The 22,554-nt window shown below is 33.2% G+C and overlaps 1 protein-coding gene across 2 annotated transcripts in view; it reads right to left on the bottom strand.

Annotated features, from left to right (window-relative positions):
- PCDH17 (protocadherin 17) overlaps positions 1 to 22,554 on the bottom strand; it is a 97,529-nt gene that overhangs the window by 51,172 nt on the left and 23,803 nt on the right. For both annotated transcript variants that reach the window (XR_003968065.1, XM_030311840.1), the window contains exons 2-3: positions 11,843 to 11,901; positions 11,537 to 11,709 (exon numbers count right to left, since the gene is read on the bottom strand). Coding sequence is in view for 1 of the 2 variants with exons in the window: in XM_030311840.1 (XP_030167700.1) it covers positions 11,537 to 11,709; positions 11,843 to 11,901 (232 nt within the window). In the remaining variant the exon portion in view is untranslated. The remainder of the gene's footprint in view (positions 1 to 11,536; positions 11,710 to 11,842; positions 11,902 to 22,554) is intronic.

The raw sequence follows: 22,554 nt of genomic DNA, 5'->3' as shown, positions 1-22,554 counted from the left end.
AAAATTTCTTGGGTATATGCAATTAAAGTGCATGACATGTTATATAAAAATGAAAGAAATATTAAACATACTTCTCCCTTTTTGAATTTTGGTGATGGATTGGTTTGGCCATTGTTTTTTTTTTCATTCCCAACTCTCCCCTGGTCTATTATTAATTGATCACTCTAAAAGAAAAATGTGACCAGTTAACGCCACTCAAAAGAGTTTTCAATTGCCTGTAGAATATGGTTCAAAGTCGTTGGTATGGAATTCGAGGTTTTTCATAATCTGACCCTAACCCATTCATCTGGTTCAATTTGTCTCCATTATAATTTTATATCCCATATTCAAATACAAATATTTCTACTTTTTTTTGCCATTCTTGTATTATACTGTTCAGTTGCCACATCTCTAAATCTTTGATCATGTATTATCCAAGTTTCAAATACTTAATTCACCCTGTATCTTACAGTCTTAGTCCACTTTCAAGTCCAACATTTAAATGCTCCAAGATTACTCTTTAGCTTCCTAAAGTAAATATTTATCACATTAAAACTATTACAGGGATGATAGACTATTTTTTTCTACATTTGAAGCAAGACCCCAACTACATATTTCTATAATGGTTTCATAGAAGACAGGATTAAATAATTTCTTATGGTGGTACATAATAATTTTTTCATTATGTTACCACTTGAATCATCATTATGTTACCACTTGACAATCAGTATAACTGGTTGTCAAGAATTTAAGGAAGCAAAGCCCCAACATGCAAATTAAGTACAAGTCTATATAATTCCTTGCCCATAATTTTGAAACCCAAAAATATTTCAGATCTGGAAATTGTTTTATTACTCATCTAGTGGTAAAAAATGACTTGAACTAACATAAGCTATTTATAGTATTCATTTAGTCCATTTACTGCAAATATTCAGGGTTTTTTTCTACAAAATTTAATGTGTTTGATTGTGTGTATTGCCAGATTCCAGTGAGGATTTTATATAATATATGATATACGTATTATATCACCTTTGTAAAATCTGAAAAATCCTTAATTCTGGAAAATATCTTGTTCTAAGAATTATAAGCATACATATCAAAACATCAACTTTCAAAAATTTATTCAAGCTATGAAATTGGAAAGTACCAGGGGAGCAAATTTGAATGTTAATATATTTGGTTAAATATAAATATATATATATTTAGTTTGCTATATAACATGTCCCTATTTCTTTTTTTTTTAACAAATATAAATATAAAATAACAGCCATCCATATTGGTTTTTGACAGATGTGCACTTTGGAGTAGAATATTTTGGTAATTTCATGATGTCCCTGGTTTTTCACAAATCTGAGGTCATTTATATACTCTAAAGGCTTATGTGAAATAATGAGATTGATGTCTTTTGCCTTGCACTTTATAGAGAAGATTGGACCCCCCCTATAATGAACTCTCTATAAGTATTTTCATTTCACCTTTACATTGATCTTTTTAATTTATTTCTCCTTTCTTTCCTTTACAGAAAATGAGTTATCTTTACTTTAAGGCTAGCATCTCCATTACACTCCCATGCATATCCTCTATCCAGTCCTGTCCTTCAATATTTCCTTCTAATTGGATCCTCTGCCTCAGTATATTAATAATTAGTTATCTTAAATGATTAAAGCATTTTCCATTCATAATACCATCTTCCTTAGTTACTATTTTCCCTGTCTTTCCCTTATTCCATTATTCGCCAGTCTTGAAATAAGAGAAATTGCTATCTCCAATTCCTGACCTTACTTCATAGTCTATCTTTCTGAAATCCCTTTTCTTTTTTCATTACTCCATTATAACTCCTCTCATGAAAATCAAGAGTGGTCTGTCAGTTATCAGATTGTATAGCTGTTCCTTGAGCCTCATTTTCTTGGATTTCTCTAAAGAATCAAAATGTTTGTTCTTATCCATCTCTGGCTACCATGACTCTATGGCTTTCCTACTTCCTCCCTTCCTTACTGATCACCTTTTTTCTGTTTTCTTCAGCATTTTTTCCTTCTGTCCCTCCTCTGGACACATTGAACTATTCATTATCCCCCAAATATTAAATCCACTTTCCATATCCCATGATTGTATTTATGTATTTGTTGTGCTTCTTCTCTCAAAGTAAAAACCTTGTTCATCCCTTAAGTCTTAGCTAAAATTTCATCTCTAGTATGAAGTCTTCATTGAATAATTATCAATATTCTATCCTCTTTTTGAAACTCTCAGACCCTTTCATTTACACCTAATCAACAGCACATTATTTTCTACATTTTATTATATTTAGTACATGTTTCACTTCCTTTACTAGACTACCAGTTCTGTGAAAATGGATTTTGTGAGTCTTGAGAGAGTTCACTTGACTATTTCATCATCATTTGAATGTAAGCTCAGTGTGAAGGAATGTTTGTTTTTCTTACTATTCAATCCTCAACACCTGGGGGAGCGCTTGGCACATACCAGAAACCCAAGGAATATTTGTTGAGTAAATATACAACATAGCAATTAAGATAGTGCCATATACACAATGATACTATAGAAAGTGTTACTGAATTACATGAAAAATTCAGAACGTTTGATTCCAAGTGAATGTTCCTTCTTTCAAAGCAAGTGAGCTCCAGAAGTTATACATTTATCCCAGTAGTGCCAGGTCACCTGTTTGGGACTTTACTCTGAGCTTGTTTGTTGACTCATAAAACAACTTTTGCAGTATCATCCTGTTTTTAACAAAAACAGTATTATCTAACTTTACTTAATGTATTGATTTAATTTGGCTCTCAATGATCTTTGGTTGGAAATGAAGTCTAAAAACTCTAGGTTTTGGTCATAAAACTCATCCATGACGTCTCCAGATTTTGGATTGTCACAAACATACTGAACATGTTTCTTGGCAGATTGAACCATTATTGAACTTTCTCCCCTCCCAACTTCTAAATGCTGCAGGATTCTGTCCTGGATCCTTTTTTCCCAATAATCCTGGATTCTAGTCTCCCGGATTCTTTTCTCCCAATGACGTATTTCATCAATGTACATACTTCATGCATGATCCTATGTCCATAGGATTGTCCAAGTTTATACCTCCAAATTTCTATTCTGATTGCCAAATTATATTTTCCAGTTGCCTGTTCTGATATTCACCTTAAACTCTTTTTCACTTCCCAAATATTTTCCCCGTGGTGACCTCACCCTGTCTTTTCCACTTTAGTAAACTGAACTTAGTCACCCAAGTCATGATTCTCAGACTCATTATGATACCACGTTCTACACTGCCTCTCCATTTTCTAAAAATTCTCTGGTTAGCTGAAGTTTTTTTGTTTCATTTCTGTTTAGTCCTAGGATCTTTATTATTTTTTTCTATCATCTTTAAATTGTGAAGTTTTTTTAGTAAGTTGATTTCAGCATACAAATCAGTATTGTCAATTTAGAGAAAATGCTGAAACTTTCAAATATTTGTGTGTTATTTAATATATATGGTATAAATTACACAAAAAGAGACTTAAATAATTCAAGGTATAGTCCATTTATTTGGGTATTAAATGATTTTTTTTCTTTTAGAAACCATTATCTCAAAATCAATTTCAAGTGAATAATAAGCAATTTTTTTATAATCATAAAAGTACTGTCATATTCTAAAAAGTTTTTAATCTTTCACTTAATTCCATTCCTGCTACCTGTTTACTCCTCAGCTTCCTAAGTGTATCCCTGTCTCCCCAGGCATTGACAGAAAATAATCTCTTTAAAATGAGACTTTGGGAGGGCTTGGGTGGCTCAGTCGGTTGGGCCTCTGACTTTTGATTTTGGCTCAGGTCATAATCTCAGGGTCGTGGATTGAGCCCTACATCCAGCTCTGTGCCAAGGATGGAGCCTGCTTCTTTCTCTCTTTTCCTCTGCCCCTGTTCCCTGCTTGTGCTCTCTCTCTTTCTAAATAAATAAAAAATAATATAAAAATAAAATGAGACTTTGCACTGTTGCCACCTGAACCTCCAATGGCTCCTTGTCAGTTGTCTCATCACTGGGCTTCTCACAACCTCTCGGTCTCATTTGCCCCATTTTTCATCTCACACCTTCCTACTCACATGCATCCAACAGCAACTTGCCATACATTACTTCATCTGTGTTTCTTAGAGTGCCCTCTTATCCTCCCTCCCCAAACAGGTAAACATTTTCTGAATGAACCAGTCAACTCAAATGTCTCCTTCCCCAGGAGTTTTCTTTGATTCCCTTAAATCTCAGCTGGGTTTTCTTTCTCATGACTCCATGCATACTCAGGGCATGACTCTCACTACACCAACCTCAGAGCTTATACGTCCAATTCTCTTACTAGAGTGTGAGCTCCTGCAGAACCCAGCCTGTGCATTACTTTGTCTTTGCATCCCTGGCACAGTTGTTCATTAAAAGAAAAAAAAAGTGATTAAATAAATCTCTCCTTGGAACCATCATCCCTCGGTGCACTGAGACAATATCAGGGACTCACAATTACAAGTGTAGATATTGTGCCTAGATGAGAAATATATACACCCTTATGCTTGGTGACAAATAACACAATAGTGTCACTGTCTACATCTGGTATGATACATCTTTTTGACTTTTTGGAGCTTCTATTCAATACATTTATTCAATGTATATGTAATATATATTTATATACTTATATGTTAAATATTTATTCAATATACATGAAAGAATCGAAAATTAAGCTCTCAGGCATAACTGCCTACATCTTCAGATTTATAAAAAAATGAAGTGTTTTGACAAATCTGAAGTACCTGCTTGGAGACGCTGAAGTCTCTCTATCATGAATTACAGGAATGGCATGAAGGATACAAAGAACTCAAGACCAGCAAACGATAAACCTAGAACTAGCACTATCTCTGCCTCTAACTTTAAGACTCATTGAATCTGTTTTCTTACTTATAAAACAGGGGAATTATGCTTCAAGGATTCAAGGAATCTTCCTACCCTAACGTTTCCTCATATGGTTTTCAAAAGAACGGAGAACCTGCAATACTGGAACATGGGTTTAAAGTGAAATAATGGAAAATTTCTTGAAGAAGCTTAAGACCTATCAACATTAGTTTTTCATAATTCTTAATTAACAGATGAACTAATAACCATGCTTGATTGTCATAGTTTATCGTTTATGTCATACTCTTATTTTCATAGAAATGTACATAATATTAATATACAATTTTATTTGTAAAAATGAAAAAAAAGTCCTTATTAAAAAACCACACAAAAACCAAAATCCTCTAGGTGTATCCCAGTGTTTGAAAGAAACAATAATTCTAAGGCTGGGAAGGGTTCCCCTGCCCCAAGGCAAAATGAGATTCTAAAAGTTTGGGAACTACTGTCCCAACATTCCCCATTTGGAGTGTTTTAGCAAAAGTCATTACTAAAAGCAAGATAACCTAAAAATTACATTGAATCTATAGTAAATCATGCAACACTTGTTAGGGAGGCTTTACGATGAGAACAAATGTGAGGGTGATAAAATCTCTCTATTTTCATGATACCAGCTGCTGGATTCTAGAAACAGATGTTTGCACATGAGAAAGAGATGTCATTGAAACTTTTAAAGTTAGGTGAACTATGGGACATTTGCAAAGTTTGGTTATCAAAAATGAACTTAAGCTGCTCATAGTTTGGGGAATATTTTATCCAGTAAAATCTAAAGCCAGATGAATTCTGAAAGTCCTAAGACAGCACAAGAGGGGGAAAAAGTTGACATTAAGGTGCTCTTAAATGCAGCCGAATTCAAACTTAGATGGCTTGGTAGAATAAGAATTCTTGGCAAATAATACAATTTCTTAAAGGCCACACATTTGAATCATAAAAGCAGCAGTGCCTTTAAAAATTCGTAAGCGATTTCTTCCTGGTATTAAATAGTCAACTGTTCTTTTGCTTTCCCCACTCCCCATCCCTCTATATAGCAGTGATTTTCCATTTCCTTCATAAGACAAATTGATATTAATAAGTTTACAGCAGCATTTCTTTTTAAAAGTATTTTCAGAGATTGCGAGGATGGACGTCGTCATCACCTCTGTGTCCTTACTTGTGTAGAAGCAATTTGCTGATGCGTGTTATGGGAAGGTCTGGGAAGAGACATCGACTGATTGGAAGGGTCACAGCTGCAGTAACCATAGGTGCAGAATAGAAAGCAGAACGGAAGCTTGAGAATATTAAAGTACTATCCAAGTACGGTCCTATCGCTAGTCAGTTCTAGGGGCAATTGCAAAGTAGGTCAAGTTTGCGTTCAGTGTCCTAATCCTTTCTCAATAACTCCTTTCCAAACCCTGTATGTATGGCTCCACCCCTACTCTGGTGGACAAGAGCCTCACCTTGTGTTCTCCCATTTCCCTATTATTTCTTCCTTAAGTTGCTCCTCCGTGGTAAAGTATAGGTTGTAGAAACCTTAAACTGTTTCCTTTCCAGACATAATTAGAAATATGGTGAAATTGCAGTCATTATGCAGTAAATTAGGGAGGGCGATGTTGAAAGAGTAGGGTTCAGAGCCTCGCCAAACTCTGAAATCACATAAAAAATACTGCAGTCTTTAAACTAGCCTAATCCTGTTTTAAATATGGGGCCCACAAGCAAAATTCAAACAGTGACTTGAAAAAAACAAAACAAATAAACAAAAAAATCCATTAGCTTTAGTTTTTGTAGTTTTCCAGAATGTCCTCTGGGAAGAGGGAAGGCAACCCTTAAGAATGTAATTTAGTTTTAAAACTGAATTCACTGGAGCAAACCTAGCTTATTTTGTCTTTCTATTATTCTCAACTTTCTATTGATTTTATTTTTATTAGATTTTAATCAGGGATTCTATTCTGAAATGTTTTGAACCCAGAATGTAATTTAAGAAGTCAGATTTTCTAGCAGAAGAGAGAGGACAGAGGAGGCACAGGATTGAATAGGAAAAAAAGAAAGAAAGAAAGAAAGAAAGAAAGAAAGAAAGAAAGAAAGAAATTATAAGGCAATTAAATAAAAGGAGAAATGAGAAAGAACTTGAATGAAGCAACTTCTAAGGATCAGAAAAGTCCTGGAATCCAGTTACAGAGGAAGGGATGGACAGTTGGCCACCTAACAGGGCATTAGCTTCCCTCACGGTGATGCTTCTACTGCTGTCCCTAGCAAAGGTTGTCAACACTTACAGGGTGCAATGCTATTCCACTAGCTTCTGGCTTAAATTCACGAACTTGGTTTCAGTCAACTATAAAGATAGCAGAAGACTGATTACCCTTGAAAACTTGAGAACAGTCACTGAGTTATCAATAAAGAGCTCAAAGAAATCACCAGACAGCATTTATGAAAACTGCACATTTATTATTTGGGAATCAAGAGAGACTACTGAATTTTAGGGAAAGTTTACTAAATGCTGTTAAAGAAGAAAAAGTTATTGCTCACAATCAAAATACTTTACCAGACTTCTGTAATGGACAGAAACTCCAAAGTACAGATGTTTTCTGAAAGAAGTCAAAGTGGATTGCTTTATCTACCTACCTATCTACATAGGTAGATACCTACCTACCTACCTACCTATAATATTGGACAAAGAGAGTATGGAGAGAATCTAAGTGACAAATAGACTGGCAGGGCACAAAGATGCAATCAAATAGAAAGAAACTAAGTACATTCTTTGAGAATTTTTTTTAGTCCCACTAGAGAAACTAAAACCACTTCTTTCTATTAGAGGATTTAACATAAAATCCTTAAGGCTATTCCCCAGCTGTTGTGCTATCCATCACGCCTTCAATTAACTACTGGACTCTTTCAAATATTTTTGCTAAAATAATGAGCAACACATACTACTGCTGTGTATTTGGGACGACTAAACCGATGGTAGCAATAAACATATTATCAGGAATAGAACAAATGGAAAAAGTCTGCACAAAAGAGAAGAAAAAGTAATATTTGAACTAATAATAGAAGATCTCAAAGGCCTAAATCATTTGCAAAGGAAAACCATTATTAGTAGAAAGTTCCATTGAAAACGTGAAGATTATTTTTGGAATTAATTCTAATTTCTAAGCTAAAGAAATATTTTGAGTTAGAAATAGAACATCATTTTTCTTAATAGAGAAAATTTAAACAAGGAAAGAAATCAAATAAGCTAATACAAAAACTATAAAATATAATATGCTATTGATTGTTTTAACTGAAATGTGTTAAGGCACTACTACAAATTTTTAGAAAGAAAAAAAGACTCATAAATGGATTTCTTTCTGTTTAGTGTTTGGTTTCTTTCTCCTAAGATAAAATTTACTTTTGATTCTTAGGAGATTTTTGAAGGTATTAAAGATTAGGGTTTAATATTTGAAATCTGACATGAGATAATTGCTTAAATACGGCTGTCATCATCTTTCATCTGTAAAGAAAATTATTCTTTATGGGTGTGCATTGAATTAATTTGGCATTGCCTCTCTTGACGCTTTTCAAATAAATTAACAGAGTACATTGACCAAGACAATGGCTGATGGCTTCTTCAAACATTTTAAAATTATTTCTGAGTAAACTGTTCATTATGTGAATAGTATAAAGCATTGGGTAAGAGGGTGGGCTCTGAAGGCATGTCATTTTATTTCTAATGTTGACTTCACTGCTTATAACTGCAGAACACTGAGAACATTTCTTAATATCTGTTAAATGTGAGAGTAGCAGTACTTCCTTATCTATAAATGCAATGAAAACTAAATAGGATAATAAGTTTTAAGTACTGCATAATTCATTCAATGCATATGAGCTATTCTTATATTCTCCCGTAAGGTTTGCATACATGAACTCAGGTTTTAACTTATTCTTCAATGTTTATTTGATATCTAGTCATAGCAGTGAATCAGAATGTCTGAGCAAATTCTCACATTTGGAGACAAAGTTGTGTAGAAAAGACACAAGTTTTAGCTATATCTAGATGTAGCATAAAATTCCAACCTGCTGAGCAGATTAATATAGTTTCTATATGTTCAGTTTTCTTGTAAGTGAGACAAAAATGATTAAGCATTTTAGAGTTTTCAGGTTAAATAAGCTAACAATGAAATGGAGCTAACACAGTTTATAGTAAATGGTAAGAACTCAGTAAATGCTAGTCTCCTTCTCTGAATCTATATAGCTAGATAGATAAGTATAAACATGGATAGATGGAAGAAGAAAGAAAGAAAGAATGGAAGGAAGGAAGGAAGGAAGGAAGGAAGGAAGGAAGGAAGGAAGGAAGAAAACAAAAAAAAGATGATATAGATGATGGAAAGAAATAGGGAGACTGAAGATGAAAAATGGAGACAGATGAGAGAGACAGAGAGGGAGAGCTTCCCCATCTCTACTAGTTACATACAGTTTCTTGAAGGCAGGCTCCAAGTCAAATTTATTTTTGATGTTCCTGAAGAAACTAACTTTCCTCAAGTATTGAAAGGATTTAATAGATATTTATTAAATACATGAACTAATACATTAATCAGTCAATCAGTCAATGAAATATTATTTTATCTAATCCTCCAAAATCATGTTTTAAAGTAGAGGTCTGTATTTCTTCTATAATTCATAGATTCATAATAACTTTCCCATATTTACTAAGAAAGATGTGTGGAAACTAGTTGTTTTCCAGGACACATTTGTATTAGCATTCTCACTCTTACACTAGCAATTATTTTATGTAGAATGTTATTTACAATATATACGAAATATATGCTCTTCTAAGAATGGCCTACTTTTTTAAGGTATTATCTTCTAATATCAAAATTGAAAAAACAGATTTTCAGTATAAATTACATCTTTAGGCATAAATAAAACCACTTCCATTTTCTATAGGGGCCTTTGCTCTTTCCCGTCAAATATATTGCTCAGTTGGATGAAAATAATTTAAAGAGTTAATGTGAACAGCATATAAACTTTTCTTTGATTAACAAAGTTTCTCATGAAATATGATAATAAATGCAAACTCTTTACTTACTCTATGCAGCTTTGCAAAAAGTAGCCAATGTATTATCCATCAATCACTTTATTACACACAAAGATGAGTCTATGTTAGGTTCTGTATTCACATATCAAGATGCAACAACCCACTACTTAAAATTTGTCTAAAAAATTCACATATTATAATATGACATAGTTAAAACCCATCAAGATCATTTAAGTCACTTTAAGTAAACATTCAAATTTGTAGGAACTATGAATATTCTATAAATATTCAATTCAATATTCAATTGTAATTCAATTGAATTACAATTCAATTACTATAAAACACAATATTGCATTGTTGGACAAAAAGTTGCTATGGTGTATATGGCAGTTATGACTTATCAAAAAAGGCTTTTTTGGAGGCCAATCTTAAAATAAATTCAGGATGTTGTATTCAGTGCAGAAATATAAATTATATTTTATTGAACATATGTATTTATTTCTGTATTGCATATATATTATTATGAACCTATGTATTTATTTCTGTATTGAATTCACATATGTGTGAATGTGTTTGTATTAAAATGAATTTTAATTTTAGATTAGAGAAATTAATAATATCTATTGACACATATGTAATATGTCAGGCTTCACTACAGGCAAAAGGTTACTTTCTATGAATTGACAATCAATAACTGAATTAGAAGAATAAATGACTATGTTCACAAAGTTTAACTGTAGTTTCTCCCTAAAAAACTGAAATAATAAATATTAGATATATTTAAATACTATTATACTTTGAAAACTAGTATTAACTAATATAATACGTACTTGCAATTCTGAAACCCGATTTATACAACAGTTTTTTTCATTTTTTATAATTAGACATAAAAACCTATTCACAGTGCCTAAGTCTTATATGTCAGAGTAGCTTAATTCTCTGGGTGAATCATTAGCAAATATTTCATTGTGCTTGAAACAATAAAAGCATCAAAACTAATAAAAAGGCATATCAAATGGATAAATTGAAGATAGACTTTTAGAAAACATTTGTATTATTAGGAAGTATTTCTTTTTTATCTCTATCAGGGTAAACAAGTACATATTTATTTGACACTCATGTACATTTAGATGTAAATCAAAAAAGGAGCCAAAATTCTGGCTTGCTGTCATTTAACTCTTGAAAAACTACTTTGAGGCTAAAATACGCGTTAAAAATAAACTCTGCTAAGAGCTATAAAATTCCAACCAGGTTTTCATTTTACCTAAACGTGGTGAATTTACTAAATTTGATCTTGTAAGTTAGTATATTAGAATGTGCATATCTAGCCAACATATGCCCTGCTTTCTTTGCTAATGAAACACAAAATGGGACAGGTTGGGGAATGTCTGTAAAGATAAGAACAATCTGGTGACTTTGGTCAAGTTGTCATTTTAAGATGGTTACAGACTAATATCCATGGCCTTCCTTTTTCTGTTGTTCCTGAGGTGTTGAATAGTTGCTTTCTGTCTGGGACAAGCTCGGGATCTGCTGTTTCTTTTGATATATTATCAATGGTCCGTTCCACCGTGATAAACTGTGACTCTAGTACTAATAGGTTTATAATGATTGCTTAAGCTTTACACGTCGTAAGCATTGGAAGGCTTCACTCACCTTGTTCAAGTGGTTGGCTTTTAGTTGAAGTAGTTTTCATCTTGAGTGCCTCCCTAACAGACATGTCACAGCAGGAGCCTTTGTTAGTGTCTTGGTCACTGTCAGCCTGATCACTGTCCCCGTGCCCACTGTCTCTCAGGCTGGCTCTTTCTGGGTCCTTAAACGTGGAGCTACTGAAATACATATAAAGAAAAAGAAGAGAAAGTGTTGTCTCTACGAGTTTGAATCTGAAGTGTAGTCTCTTGCAAAGCAATTTTGACACGAATGCAAATGGGGAAGCCGAGAAAGTTATTTAATAGGCCTTACCTTTGAACAAACTGCTGCCTGCTGCCCATGTAATTGGGCTCTGCGGGAAAATTGTCTGTCTGCGAAAGAGAAGGAAAAAAATACGTATAGTTGTACACTGGACAAATCTCCTGCAGAGCAACAAGATTTCCTAGTGGAAAAATGATTAATAATTCAAAAATTCCCTTAATCTTCAGATTTGTAAATTTTAATTAAATTGGAAATTGCTGACATGTAATTATGTACTCAGAACAATTAAATGATTCCGGTCCACAAATTACCTGTTAAAGTAAACAATGAGCCTGTCATAACTGGCATTCTCTGTTCCTACCAGGATGGATAACACTGTCTGCGTTGTTTCATTACCTAGATATTAAGATTGAACATTTGTGGGAGGAGTGAAAAAATGACCTAATTTCTCCATATTAAAAGTGTGAATTATTTAATAATACTCATTTTTAAACATAATTGCATCATCTGCTGGGATTCTGTGCCCTCCATGTAGCATCACTTAAAGTCATCCACTCCTCAATTAAGAGATGCAGGGCCTTTCCTTCAAATTTTGCCAATAACAATTACAAGCACGGAACATATGGTTGAACTCCTCTCTATAATTCATTCTCATCTACATTCCTATTATGGCATTGAACTCAAACGATACAGTGGAAAGGGGTATTACCGCTGGTTATCGAAAACAAAGTGAAATAAAAATAAGAAATAAAATGTCACTTAAAATATTGAGAGTAAAGACGTTGAGAAACCAGGCTTGTTTTTGTGGTTGTTTTTACTGCTTCCAAACTGATGTGGAGGTCTGCCAAAAAGAACTGAATTCTCCTTGTATCATGGAACAGAGTCTTTTGGGAGAAAGAGACTAGATCTTTCATAGATCTCCCTATACTGTACATTCATACACATCACTTCTTCTTGCAGCTGACTCAGTGACAAAGGTTCTCCTGTTTTCAGCATCACTTCATATCACACCATTGTGCCCTGAAGCAGCTATGGATTCATACAAGATCATCCAGCATGTAAGTATCAGTGACACAGGAGCATGCGATTCATGAAGAAGAGGGCCCAAGGTAAGGCTTAACGTAGTGCAATATGTGTTTCCGTATAAATAAAGCTAAATTAAACTAACAGTACTCTTTTTTCTTCCCATGAAATAATTTTAATTATGTGGCTTTTGGGAACTATTTATTATTGGGGGGAAAAGGACATGTTAAGAGTACTAGCTTAAGATACTAAGTTTCACTGTCTGTTAAAAGCTTGGGGACAGGAAATAGCCTCATAAATTTCTGAATCTATAATCTTTTGTCGGTGCTCAGATGACCTTTATCAAAATGCAAAGATGAAGGTAAACAAGGTCAATGCATTTCTCACTTCTAATCTGCTTTAACTAGCATTTGGTAGCAGACATTTTTCATTAACATGTTTTATTAGCGTTTAGGTTCTGTGAAGCACATTAATTTTTGTTTCCATAATGGCAAACTATCAGTTTTTAAGGGTGACAATCTTCTAGTAAAAATAATAGCGGAAAACAACACTGGGGCAAAAATGTTTGCAACAGAATTTTGCTAATTTTTAAAACTATAATTATTTAGAAACTCCACATTTTAGCTTAATAAAATCAAGTTCCTCTTTTGAATTGGTCAAAAACATGTATGCAACCTATTATTATCAGTTACAGACTAGGCCATGAGTATCTTAGAACACTTCAGAAAAACAGAATCCTGAGTATTACAGAGAGAGTAAAATATAAATCAAAGTAGAAACTCTAGTTAGAAAACATAAGTGCTATTATAAGTAACTTCGTGATTGTAATGGCTTTAGTTAGGTGGAGCATCACAGGATAGGATCCCTATTCAGTTAAACACAGGGAAACAGATAAGGAAACTTTCCTCCCACTGTTCTACTAGGGAGAGTATCTAAAAATGTTTGCCTATTGTTAAAGTTCTAAACAGCTCTAATAAAATAAAAGACTTGAACTAAGAAATAGAATACGTTTTCCCACCGAATGAAGAGCTATTTTTAAATTACGTGTGCGTGCACGTGCACATGTGCATATGTATGTTTGTACGATGTCTGTTTGCATGGATGCATCAGAGTGTTTGATGACCACTGAGCGATGGTGTTGCTACCAAATGTTATTTTGATGAAAATCGAAAAACGAGACGAAGTCATAAGAGAAGGGATTTTAGAAGGGGAAGAAAGAGGAGAAAAATATAATTACAGAGAAAGGCAAGAGAAAAGTAGAGAGGAGAAAGAGAGAAACAAAATGATACGTATACGCAGGAGGAGGAATGACGTGGAGAGAGGTAAAAAGGAATGTAAAAAAGAAAGAAAAAGAAAGAAAGAAAGAAAGAAAGAAAGAAAGAAAGAAAGAAAGAAAGAAAGATTGGTTTATCGTTATAGAATTTCACAAAATAGAATTGTTAAAAATCTGCAGCTTAATCAGTAGCAGAGTATCAGAAGTTTACTAATAGTGCCTGCATTTATCCATTAAATACGTAGAAGCCTGAAAGATTGTGTGTGTGTTTATGATTACCATAATGAAATAGCCATTTGGCCTTTAACAAACATATAACTAACTCACTATAAAAACCACACCGGTTTTAATATAGAAAATAACATTTTCATTATCCAGGCTCCAAGGGTGTCAGAAAACTCATTTAAAATAATCTGAATATAAAATAACTGTATTTGCATAGGAAAATGAAAATAGACCCAAAACAAAAGCCATATGTACCACAGCATCATTTAATTTAGAAATGGAAGGGTTTTAAGATATTTCCCGATAATGTACTCCAAAAAATTCGTTTTACCTTGCATATCTATAAATCTTAACTTTTAAGTCTAAGAAGAAGGTAAAACTTGAGGTCAGACACTTGTAGTTTTTTAGGACTCATCAGAGTTATTAAACATGAATATTTATCTTTGAAAATTTTATCCTCTTCCATACAAACTAATCATATACACTAATGTTTTCCCTTCAAATTCAACTGGAACACAGTGACTTTTAACTATTACTTTTAAACATATAATTTGTTTATTTTTTTGTAAAAGTACTCGGAATTGGTGGGTAGTTACAGAAAACTTCCAAGATAGACACTTTAAAAACTTTAGAATGTGATCATCTTTTTAATCTAGTTCAGTCTGGAATAAAAGACAGAAGTTTGGCCATTTTTTACTGATTATTTGCTCGTAAGAAAACAGATCTGAACTACCTTATAAATCTGAGTCCATTCTCCTAGTTTCATTTTTTTGTTCATTTCTTGTTTTTTTGTTTGATGAACATGAAAACTTAGTATTCATTACTTTACTTTGTACTGAAAACACAAATAAGCAAGTAATCAATTAAACTAACATACAAAGTGGATAAGTCTGCATGATATGAAGGGTTTCTTTGATTACTTGCCTTTATGCATTTCTCCAGGAGTACTCAGCAAATTGTAGTCAATTTATAAATGACATTCAAAATCAGAATTTTTATCAGGAGTACTCAATAATAAGCTATTTCTCAGGTATATCCGAAGATATATTTACATACTCTACAATTTGCTTCTTCTGTTATAACTCTAGAAAACAAATCATGATTTAAAAAAGCATCTATGAGAAAGACCTAAAGAAGGCACCTACTGAAACTAAACCACGTTGGCTCAAATTGGGTAACTTCTTTATTTGTTGAAGTAGATTAATTTGATATGACCACTTACATATGCCTAAAGAAGTTGAATTGAAAGTGGATAGTAAAAGGAGTCAAATAGATTATTTTTTACTAGTAAATAGTAAAAATAGCAATTCTTAAAATGTATCAAGCATTTGACATAAGTCAACATCTATGAATGATAAAAATTCTCAGCAAAGGCAGAAAGAGAGGGAAACTTCTTCAACTGTATAAAAAGCATCTACCAAAAAACAAACAAACAAACAAAAAACATGTATAACTAATATTATATTTACCAGTGAAAGACTGAAAGTTTTCACCCTTCCTTTCACCACTTTTATTCACCATTGTGCTAAAAGACCCATTAAGTTCAACAAGCAAGAAAAATAAATAAAAGATAAATTAAAAAGGAAGGGGAAATTTCGCAGTTACTATACTCACAGATAATATTACTGTTTAGGCAGGAAATAAAAAGGAATTAAAAAAAAAACAAATTGGAAACAAAACTTCTTAGAACCAATAAATAAGGTTGCCGTATCAAGGTCATCACACAAAAATCAATTATATTTCAATATTCTAGCAACGAACTATTGAAAACCGAACTTGCAAAAGCAATCCATTTATCATAGTTCCCTACCAGTCAAATGCTTAGAAAAAAATATTTTCAATAACAAGTACAGAATCTGTGCCCTCAAAATTACAAAAGTTGATGAAATAAATCAAAGAAGATCTAAATAAATGAAGAAATATATTGCATTTATGGAGTGGAAGACTCAGCAAGGTAAAGCTGTCAATGTTCCTCAAATAATCTATACATGTAATATAACAACATTCAGATTTACAGCATGATTCACTGTAAATACAGACAAGGATTCTAAAATTCATAATGGAAAGCAAAGTGACTATAATAGCCAAAAAATTTTTGAAAAAGAAGAATAAAGTTGAGGGAATCACACTATCTATTTTAAGAGTTATTATGAAGCTGCACTAATCAAGACAGTGTAGTACTGTAGACAGAAAAGACACATAGATCAATAGAACAGAGAAGACTGTCCATAAGTAGCCCACAGAAATACGGCCAATTGATTTTTGACACAGTTTCAAAAGGCAATTCGATAGATAATTCAATAGAAATGAACCTTAAACTACACCTCTCTCCCTCTCTTTCTGTGTGTGTGTGTGTGTGTGTGTGTGTGTGTGTGTTATACATATGTATGGATGTATACATATATATAATGTATGTATGTATCAAATGTATGTATCAAAATGGACCACACCTCTAAATATAAATGTAAACCGGTACATTTAAGAAAACCTAGCAGAAAACCTTTGTGACTTGGCAATATGCAGAGTTCTTAGACATGATACCAAAAGCATAATCCATAGCCAAAAAAAAAAAAAAAAAAACAAAAACAACATCCAGACTGATGCAGCCATTTGGGATTTACTTTAAAGCAATGTAAACTATGTTCACACAAAGATTTCAAAGATTTGTACATAAATATTTACAGGAGCCCTCTTTGTCAAAACTGGAATCAGCCCATATATCTTTCAATAGGTGAATAGATAAACAGACTGTGGTACATGCATACATTGGACAACTATTTAGCAATAAAAAAAAAAAAAAAAACTAGTGATGCAACAATTTAGATGCACCTCGAAAGCATTTTGGTGATTGAAGGAAGCCACTCACAGAAAATTTCACACTGTATAATTCCATTTATAAAACTTTTCAAAAAACCAAAAACTATGATGACATAGAACAGATCAGTGGATGGCAAGTTTTAAAACTGCCTAAGGGAGATACAGCATGAAGATTTTCAACTCCTGAACTGTTTACTATCCTGATTGTGGTGGTGGTTTAATGAAGCTTTTATATGTACATGATTAAAAATACATGGAACTCTACATTCAAAACAAGTTCATTACTATATGCTCAAAAAGGTAATTCGAAAATTAAATCTAAGGCGCTATTTGCCTGTTATATATGCTGAAGATCCTTCTGCCTCACAGAGAATTATAAATCTATAAGCTCTTTTATTAAGTTTCTTCAATAAGGAGTGTTTCTGAACTTTTAAAAAATTATACAAAGCCAACTTATAAAACCTATGTAGAAATTCTGTATTCATTTGGACAGACTACAAATGGATTCAGGATATAGAGATCTATTCAGCCACACTAGCAAACCCAAGCAACAGCTCTATAAGACAGTCACCTTAATATGAATTATTTAGCTAAATTTTCATTTCTTTCAAAGATGTTTTCCTTGTGTGCAGTTCCTGTTTACCCAACCATAACATAAATACTTCAAACGAAGTTTGCAGACACAATTTATTGCAAAGGGATGGCTTTTCTTTCTGTAAAAATAGGTCCCACACCCAACCTGGAGCTTGAACTCATGACCTTGAGGTCAAGAGTTGCATGCTTTACCGAATAAGCCAGCTAGACTCCCCAACAAAGGAATGGCTTTTTATTTCAATGCAGGAAACAAACATGGCTAGATTGCGAAGAATGGGGATCCATCCTCAGAAACGGTGAGTTGTTTTTGTTTTTTTCTTTAAAGGAAATACCTTGTGTATTGATTCTACATTTGAGAGTGAACAGAATATATTTGTAAAGAGTGTAAACACATTGAATATGAAATGATTAGCATCTAAGATATACCAAAGTGTATTAAAATACCTTCAAAATAATTTTACAACTTTGGTGGTAAAATTAGGATATACTATTTAAAATATGTTGTTTTATACTTTATATAATATATGAAAATTTCTTAGTTATCTAATACAATTCCATTAAAACTTTTACATTTTTTTAAGTCCTGCATGCAGCACTGTAATAATCATGAAATAATGATAACTGGAGGAAAGTCTTAGCAATTTTAAAACAATATTTGGATTTCTAGGAAATGAGACAATTATGGATAAGAAAATTAAAGACATCATCATTTTGAATCTCATTTCTAATTAATTTCTAAGAAAGAAAACATCAGAAAACTATTTTCAAAGGTATCCCTGCAGAAGGAAGAGAAAAAAAAATAGTTCAATCATTAAGAAAGTGGATTGTATGGTTTAGTCTTTCTCATCACAGATGCTATTTCAGTAAATTCTGGAATTCAATCTGTGATTAATCCAATCACTATGTGATAAATATGTCCACAATACCTTGGTGCTAATTTGCCAGTGTTCTCTTATATTTCCCATTACAGACTCATGGGGCAGTCAGGAAATTTCCTATGGAGAGAACAATTTTTGACAAAACAAACAGCTCTCGCATTTCCAGAATCATTGGTGTGGAAATGTAGGAGGCAGTGCTTTATAAACTGCTGGCATCCTTGCTATCCTTTTACCTTTCTATGTCTGTTTCTTTACCAGAAAGGAGACCTTTGAGACAGAGGCTCAGTGGGTAAATTCATTCCACAAACATACGTTTAGCTCAGACCTGAGGCAATATAAAAATTCCAGCATTCAACAATATAAAATTCACAATAGTTGAGACCCAATCAAGAATTATAAGGTCTGCAACAAGTTAAGAAAATATAACCCATGGCTGGGAGAAAAATCAATCGATGAAAACAGATCCTGGCATGAAAGAGATGATGGAATTAACCAACAAGAATCTTAAATATTAAAATATTAAAAATATGGTCAAGAACGTAAAAGCCTGGCTTTGAGAGCAAGTGTCTTCTTAAAATTTGAGCCCTAAGTACCTCCCTTGTATCATTTTCGTTTTGGGCCCGAAGGAGAGAAGTAGATGATATAGAAAAGACCCAAATGGAACTTATAAAAATGAAAACTACAACATTTGAAATTAAAAATACACTGAATAGGACCGACAGCAGATTAGACACTGAGAAGGAAAAGACACAGCATTTTGTACCAGGTTCTAAAAGCGTATTTGCCTCAGTGTCTTGATAAACTTGTAATATATTTGTGTCGAATACAAGAAGACTCTCCCAAAGGTTGCGATACAAATATGAAGAAAGGTTTCATTCTAGAGGTATTGATTTAGCATAGGAATTATTAAAGAGAAATGAAAGTATGTCTTTGACATACTTCGACTCTTTAAAGTCATTATTATGAGAAAACTGGCTTCTCACACACGAATTTGGGATTGGATGTGTAGTTATGGTGTTAAATCATATCATTACAGCTTCAGCTATACTAAGATGATCAGTGTTTTCCTCATCCAGGGGCACAGGGGAGTGGAATTTTGAAAATTCTTTTGAATTACGGACATAAGGTTGACTGCACATATTGATGCCATTGGGGTGAAAACAAAGCCAAACAAGTTGAACTTTTCCCTTAATTCAAAGGCACTGCTTTTCACATTGATAGTAAGCATTCTCTTTGCAGCAGACTGAACACAAGGGAGTGTTAAGAGGTGAATAATTCACTTTAAGCCTTTTCATACCGACATCGCTTCTGATAGCTTTGCCTTCAACAGAATATATGGTGTGGTTCTTTCTACATTGCTGAAGTAGGCAACAGCACTTTAAGCCACCACTTATAAAGTTATCTGACAGCACCTATGGCTCTGGAATTTTCAAAGTGCATGAGGTATGGCAATAACTGTATTTATCAAAGATTTTCAAAATAATACATTTTATACAAGTATAGTGTGGTCGACATTTGTGTTTTGCTACTAAAGGCATAATAAAAACATGAGAAATTCTTACCACATTTAGCAAAAGCTAGCATTACTTTAAATTAGAAATGAGAGAGCAAGAACAGCCACATCCTGTAAGCAAGCATTTTAAGTCTACAGCTCAATTAGGATGACTTAGGTGATTTTGTTCTGGAAGTAATGAGTCTGTATATTAAAACCTTTTGCAAATGTTAACTCTTTCATAAACAACACTGATAATTTTAATAATAACTTGTATGCTGGAGTTTAATCATTTAATTTATGAATCGTAAAGAAAATAAGCTTTGAGAAGAAAGAAGAATGTTGAAATAATCAAAAGGTAAGAGGAGTGCTGTTTGTTATCTAGAAAAGCACACAAAGTAGAGAATGCTGTATATTCTCTTTTTTATTTTTGCTGAAGTTTGGAGTCCATAGGCCACCAAGGTGCCCCTGAATGCTAGATGTGCTTTCTCTCTGGCAATGGCATAAAGTTATGCCATAAGTTGATGTCTTAGGGAAAAAAATTCAAACTTTGAGTGGCTGACTTTAATACCTGCAATTAGTCCATTCTCTTTAGTAAGGTCAGTCTCTATCTCAACCCTAGCTTATACCCAGTCTTTTTGTTTTCTTCCAGTGGTGGTAGTGGGGGGGAGAGTTGGGAGTTCTATTCTTTTCTGTTTGGTTGTTTGTTTGCTTGTTTGGTTGGTTGGTTGGTTGGTCGGTTGGTTGGTTTTGGCTATCTCTCAGCCAGATATATTGTCTTAGAAGATTCTTCTCTGCTTTCCTCCTATAGTGCTCTTTTTCTCTATCAAGAATATGGAAGATTTATCCCACCAGAGGGACTACCTACAACTGGATTCTCTGCAATCAGGCCTCCAAACTAAGAACCCAAAGGTAAATGTAGCCAATGAAAATTCATTAGAAGTCTGAACTTCTAGAACTCCGACATATGAAGAGAAAGAGAGAAAAGGGAGGGAGACAAATTGGTGACTCACCATTTTATTTATTGTCACTGTGAATGCAAGATACAGTTCTTAAACTCTTATTTCATTAATGTTAAAAACTTGCTAATAAGTGAAAGAAAAATTTGATAAATTAATTTATTTAGATTCAAGCCAGTTCAGTCTAATTTATTTAGCTAATATGGACATGTTTTGAAACTATACTGCACTGAATCTAAATTTATGGAAACAGAGTCATTGTGTACTTTCTATGTTAGGAGGTTTGGAGTGTGCTGTTCCATTTTAGTATCCACACAACAGTATTATTGATATTTATTACTCATTCTCCTCAATTGCCCTAGGACACATAGTAATGTTACTGTCTACATTTTTTTTAACAGAGAAATGACATTTAAGAGAAATGACAGCTAACTAACTTTCATAAAGTTACCCTTCATATACCCAATTCATTGCAGAACAACGTACTTGCCGGGAACCACCAGGACCAGTCAGTATCTGTGCTACCTCTCTGGCAAATAGAGAAAAATCAGGATCCGTCCCAACATTTTCAGAACTAAGTTAATGAGAAATGAATGTAACTTGACTTGAAATGCTTTTAAAAATTACGTTACACACCAAGCAAAAATAGTACTGCCATCCCCCGTACTAATAAGACAACTCACTGAAAGAGTATGCGCTTTTACCTTTCCATGCTTGCACATTAAATTATTTGAATATGCTGAGCATTGCATATAACTCCAATAACTAGATTTTCTTCCTTTGGTCATAACATAAAAAGGTAATAATGGCCGTGTATTATCAAACAGTCTAATGCAAGCAGTGGGCTTAACTGTATGATTACTTACCATCATGACAGTCATATAAATTGTCAAAATAGGCACTTCTGAACACTTACCTTTTAAAGTGCAAAAGAAATTCAAAGTATTACATTTAGCCAATCATTACAGAAAATTCCCCAAAAATAACTAATTTAAAAGATATAAATAACTAATTTAAGTAACTAATTTAAAAACCAAACTGTCTGTCTGTCACATATCATCAGTTTGTTTTTTTTCCAAAATACACTAAAATTTAAAACATTACAGATACAATGATTTTGGTACACACAGTTCACCAGTCTTCCTCCTCCAAATAACATTGTTGATCAGAAGATAAAGTCTATTATTATTTAAATAATCGGTTAAATTTTGCAAATAAAAGAAAAAAAAATCAGCAAGATCAGGTTCCTGTCTTTTTTTGCATCTGCCTTTCAACTCATCACCTGTATAGGTGCATTCCAGTTCCTAATAGTAAAAATAAATAGAAGGAATTCAAGGTGGAATTGAAGGATGAAATACCTTTCTTACTTTTTCCTTCCTCTAAAATTTAATTTTTTTTTTTTATTGTTTATTTTTGAGAGAGACAGAGACAGGATGCGAGTGGGTTAGGGGCAGAGAGAGAGAGGGAGACACAGAATCCGAAGCAGGCTCCAGGCTCTGTGC

This window comes from Lynx canadensis, chromosome A1 (genome assembly GCF_007474595.2).
Source record: "Lynx canadensis isolate LIC74 chromosome A1, mLynCan4.pri.v2, whole genome shotgun sequence".
NCBI classification, from domain to species: Eukaryota; Metazoa; Chordata; class Mammalia; order Carnivora; family Felidae; genus Lynx; species Lynx canadensis.
The sequence above is the reverse complement of the archived record's forward strand: the minus strand, read 5'-3'. Positions and strand labels throughout refer to the sequence as shown.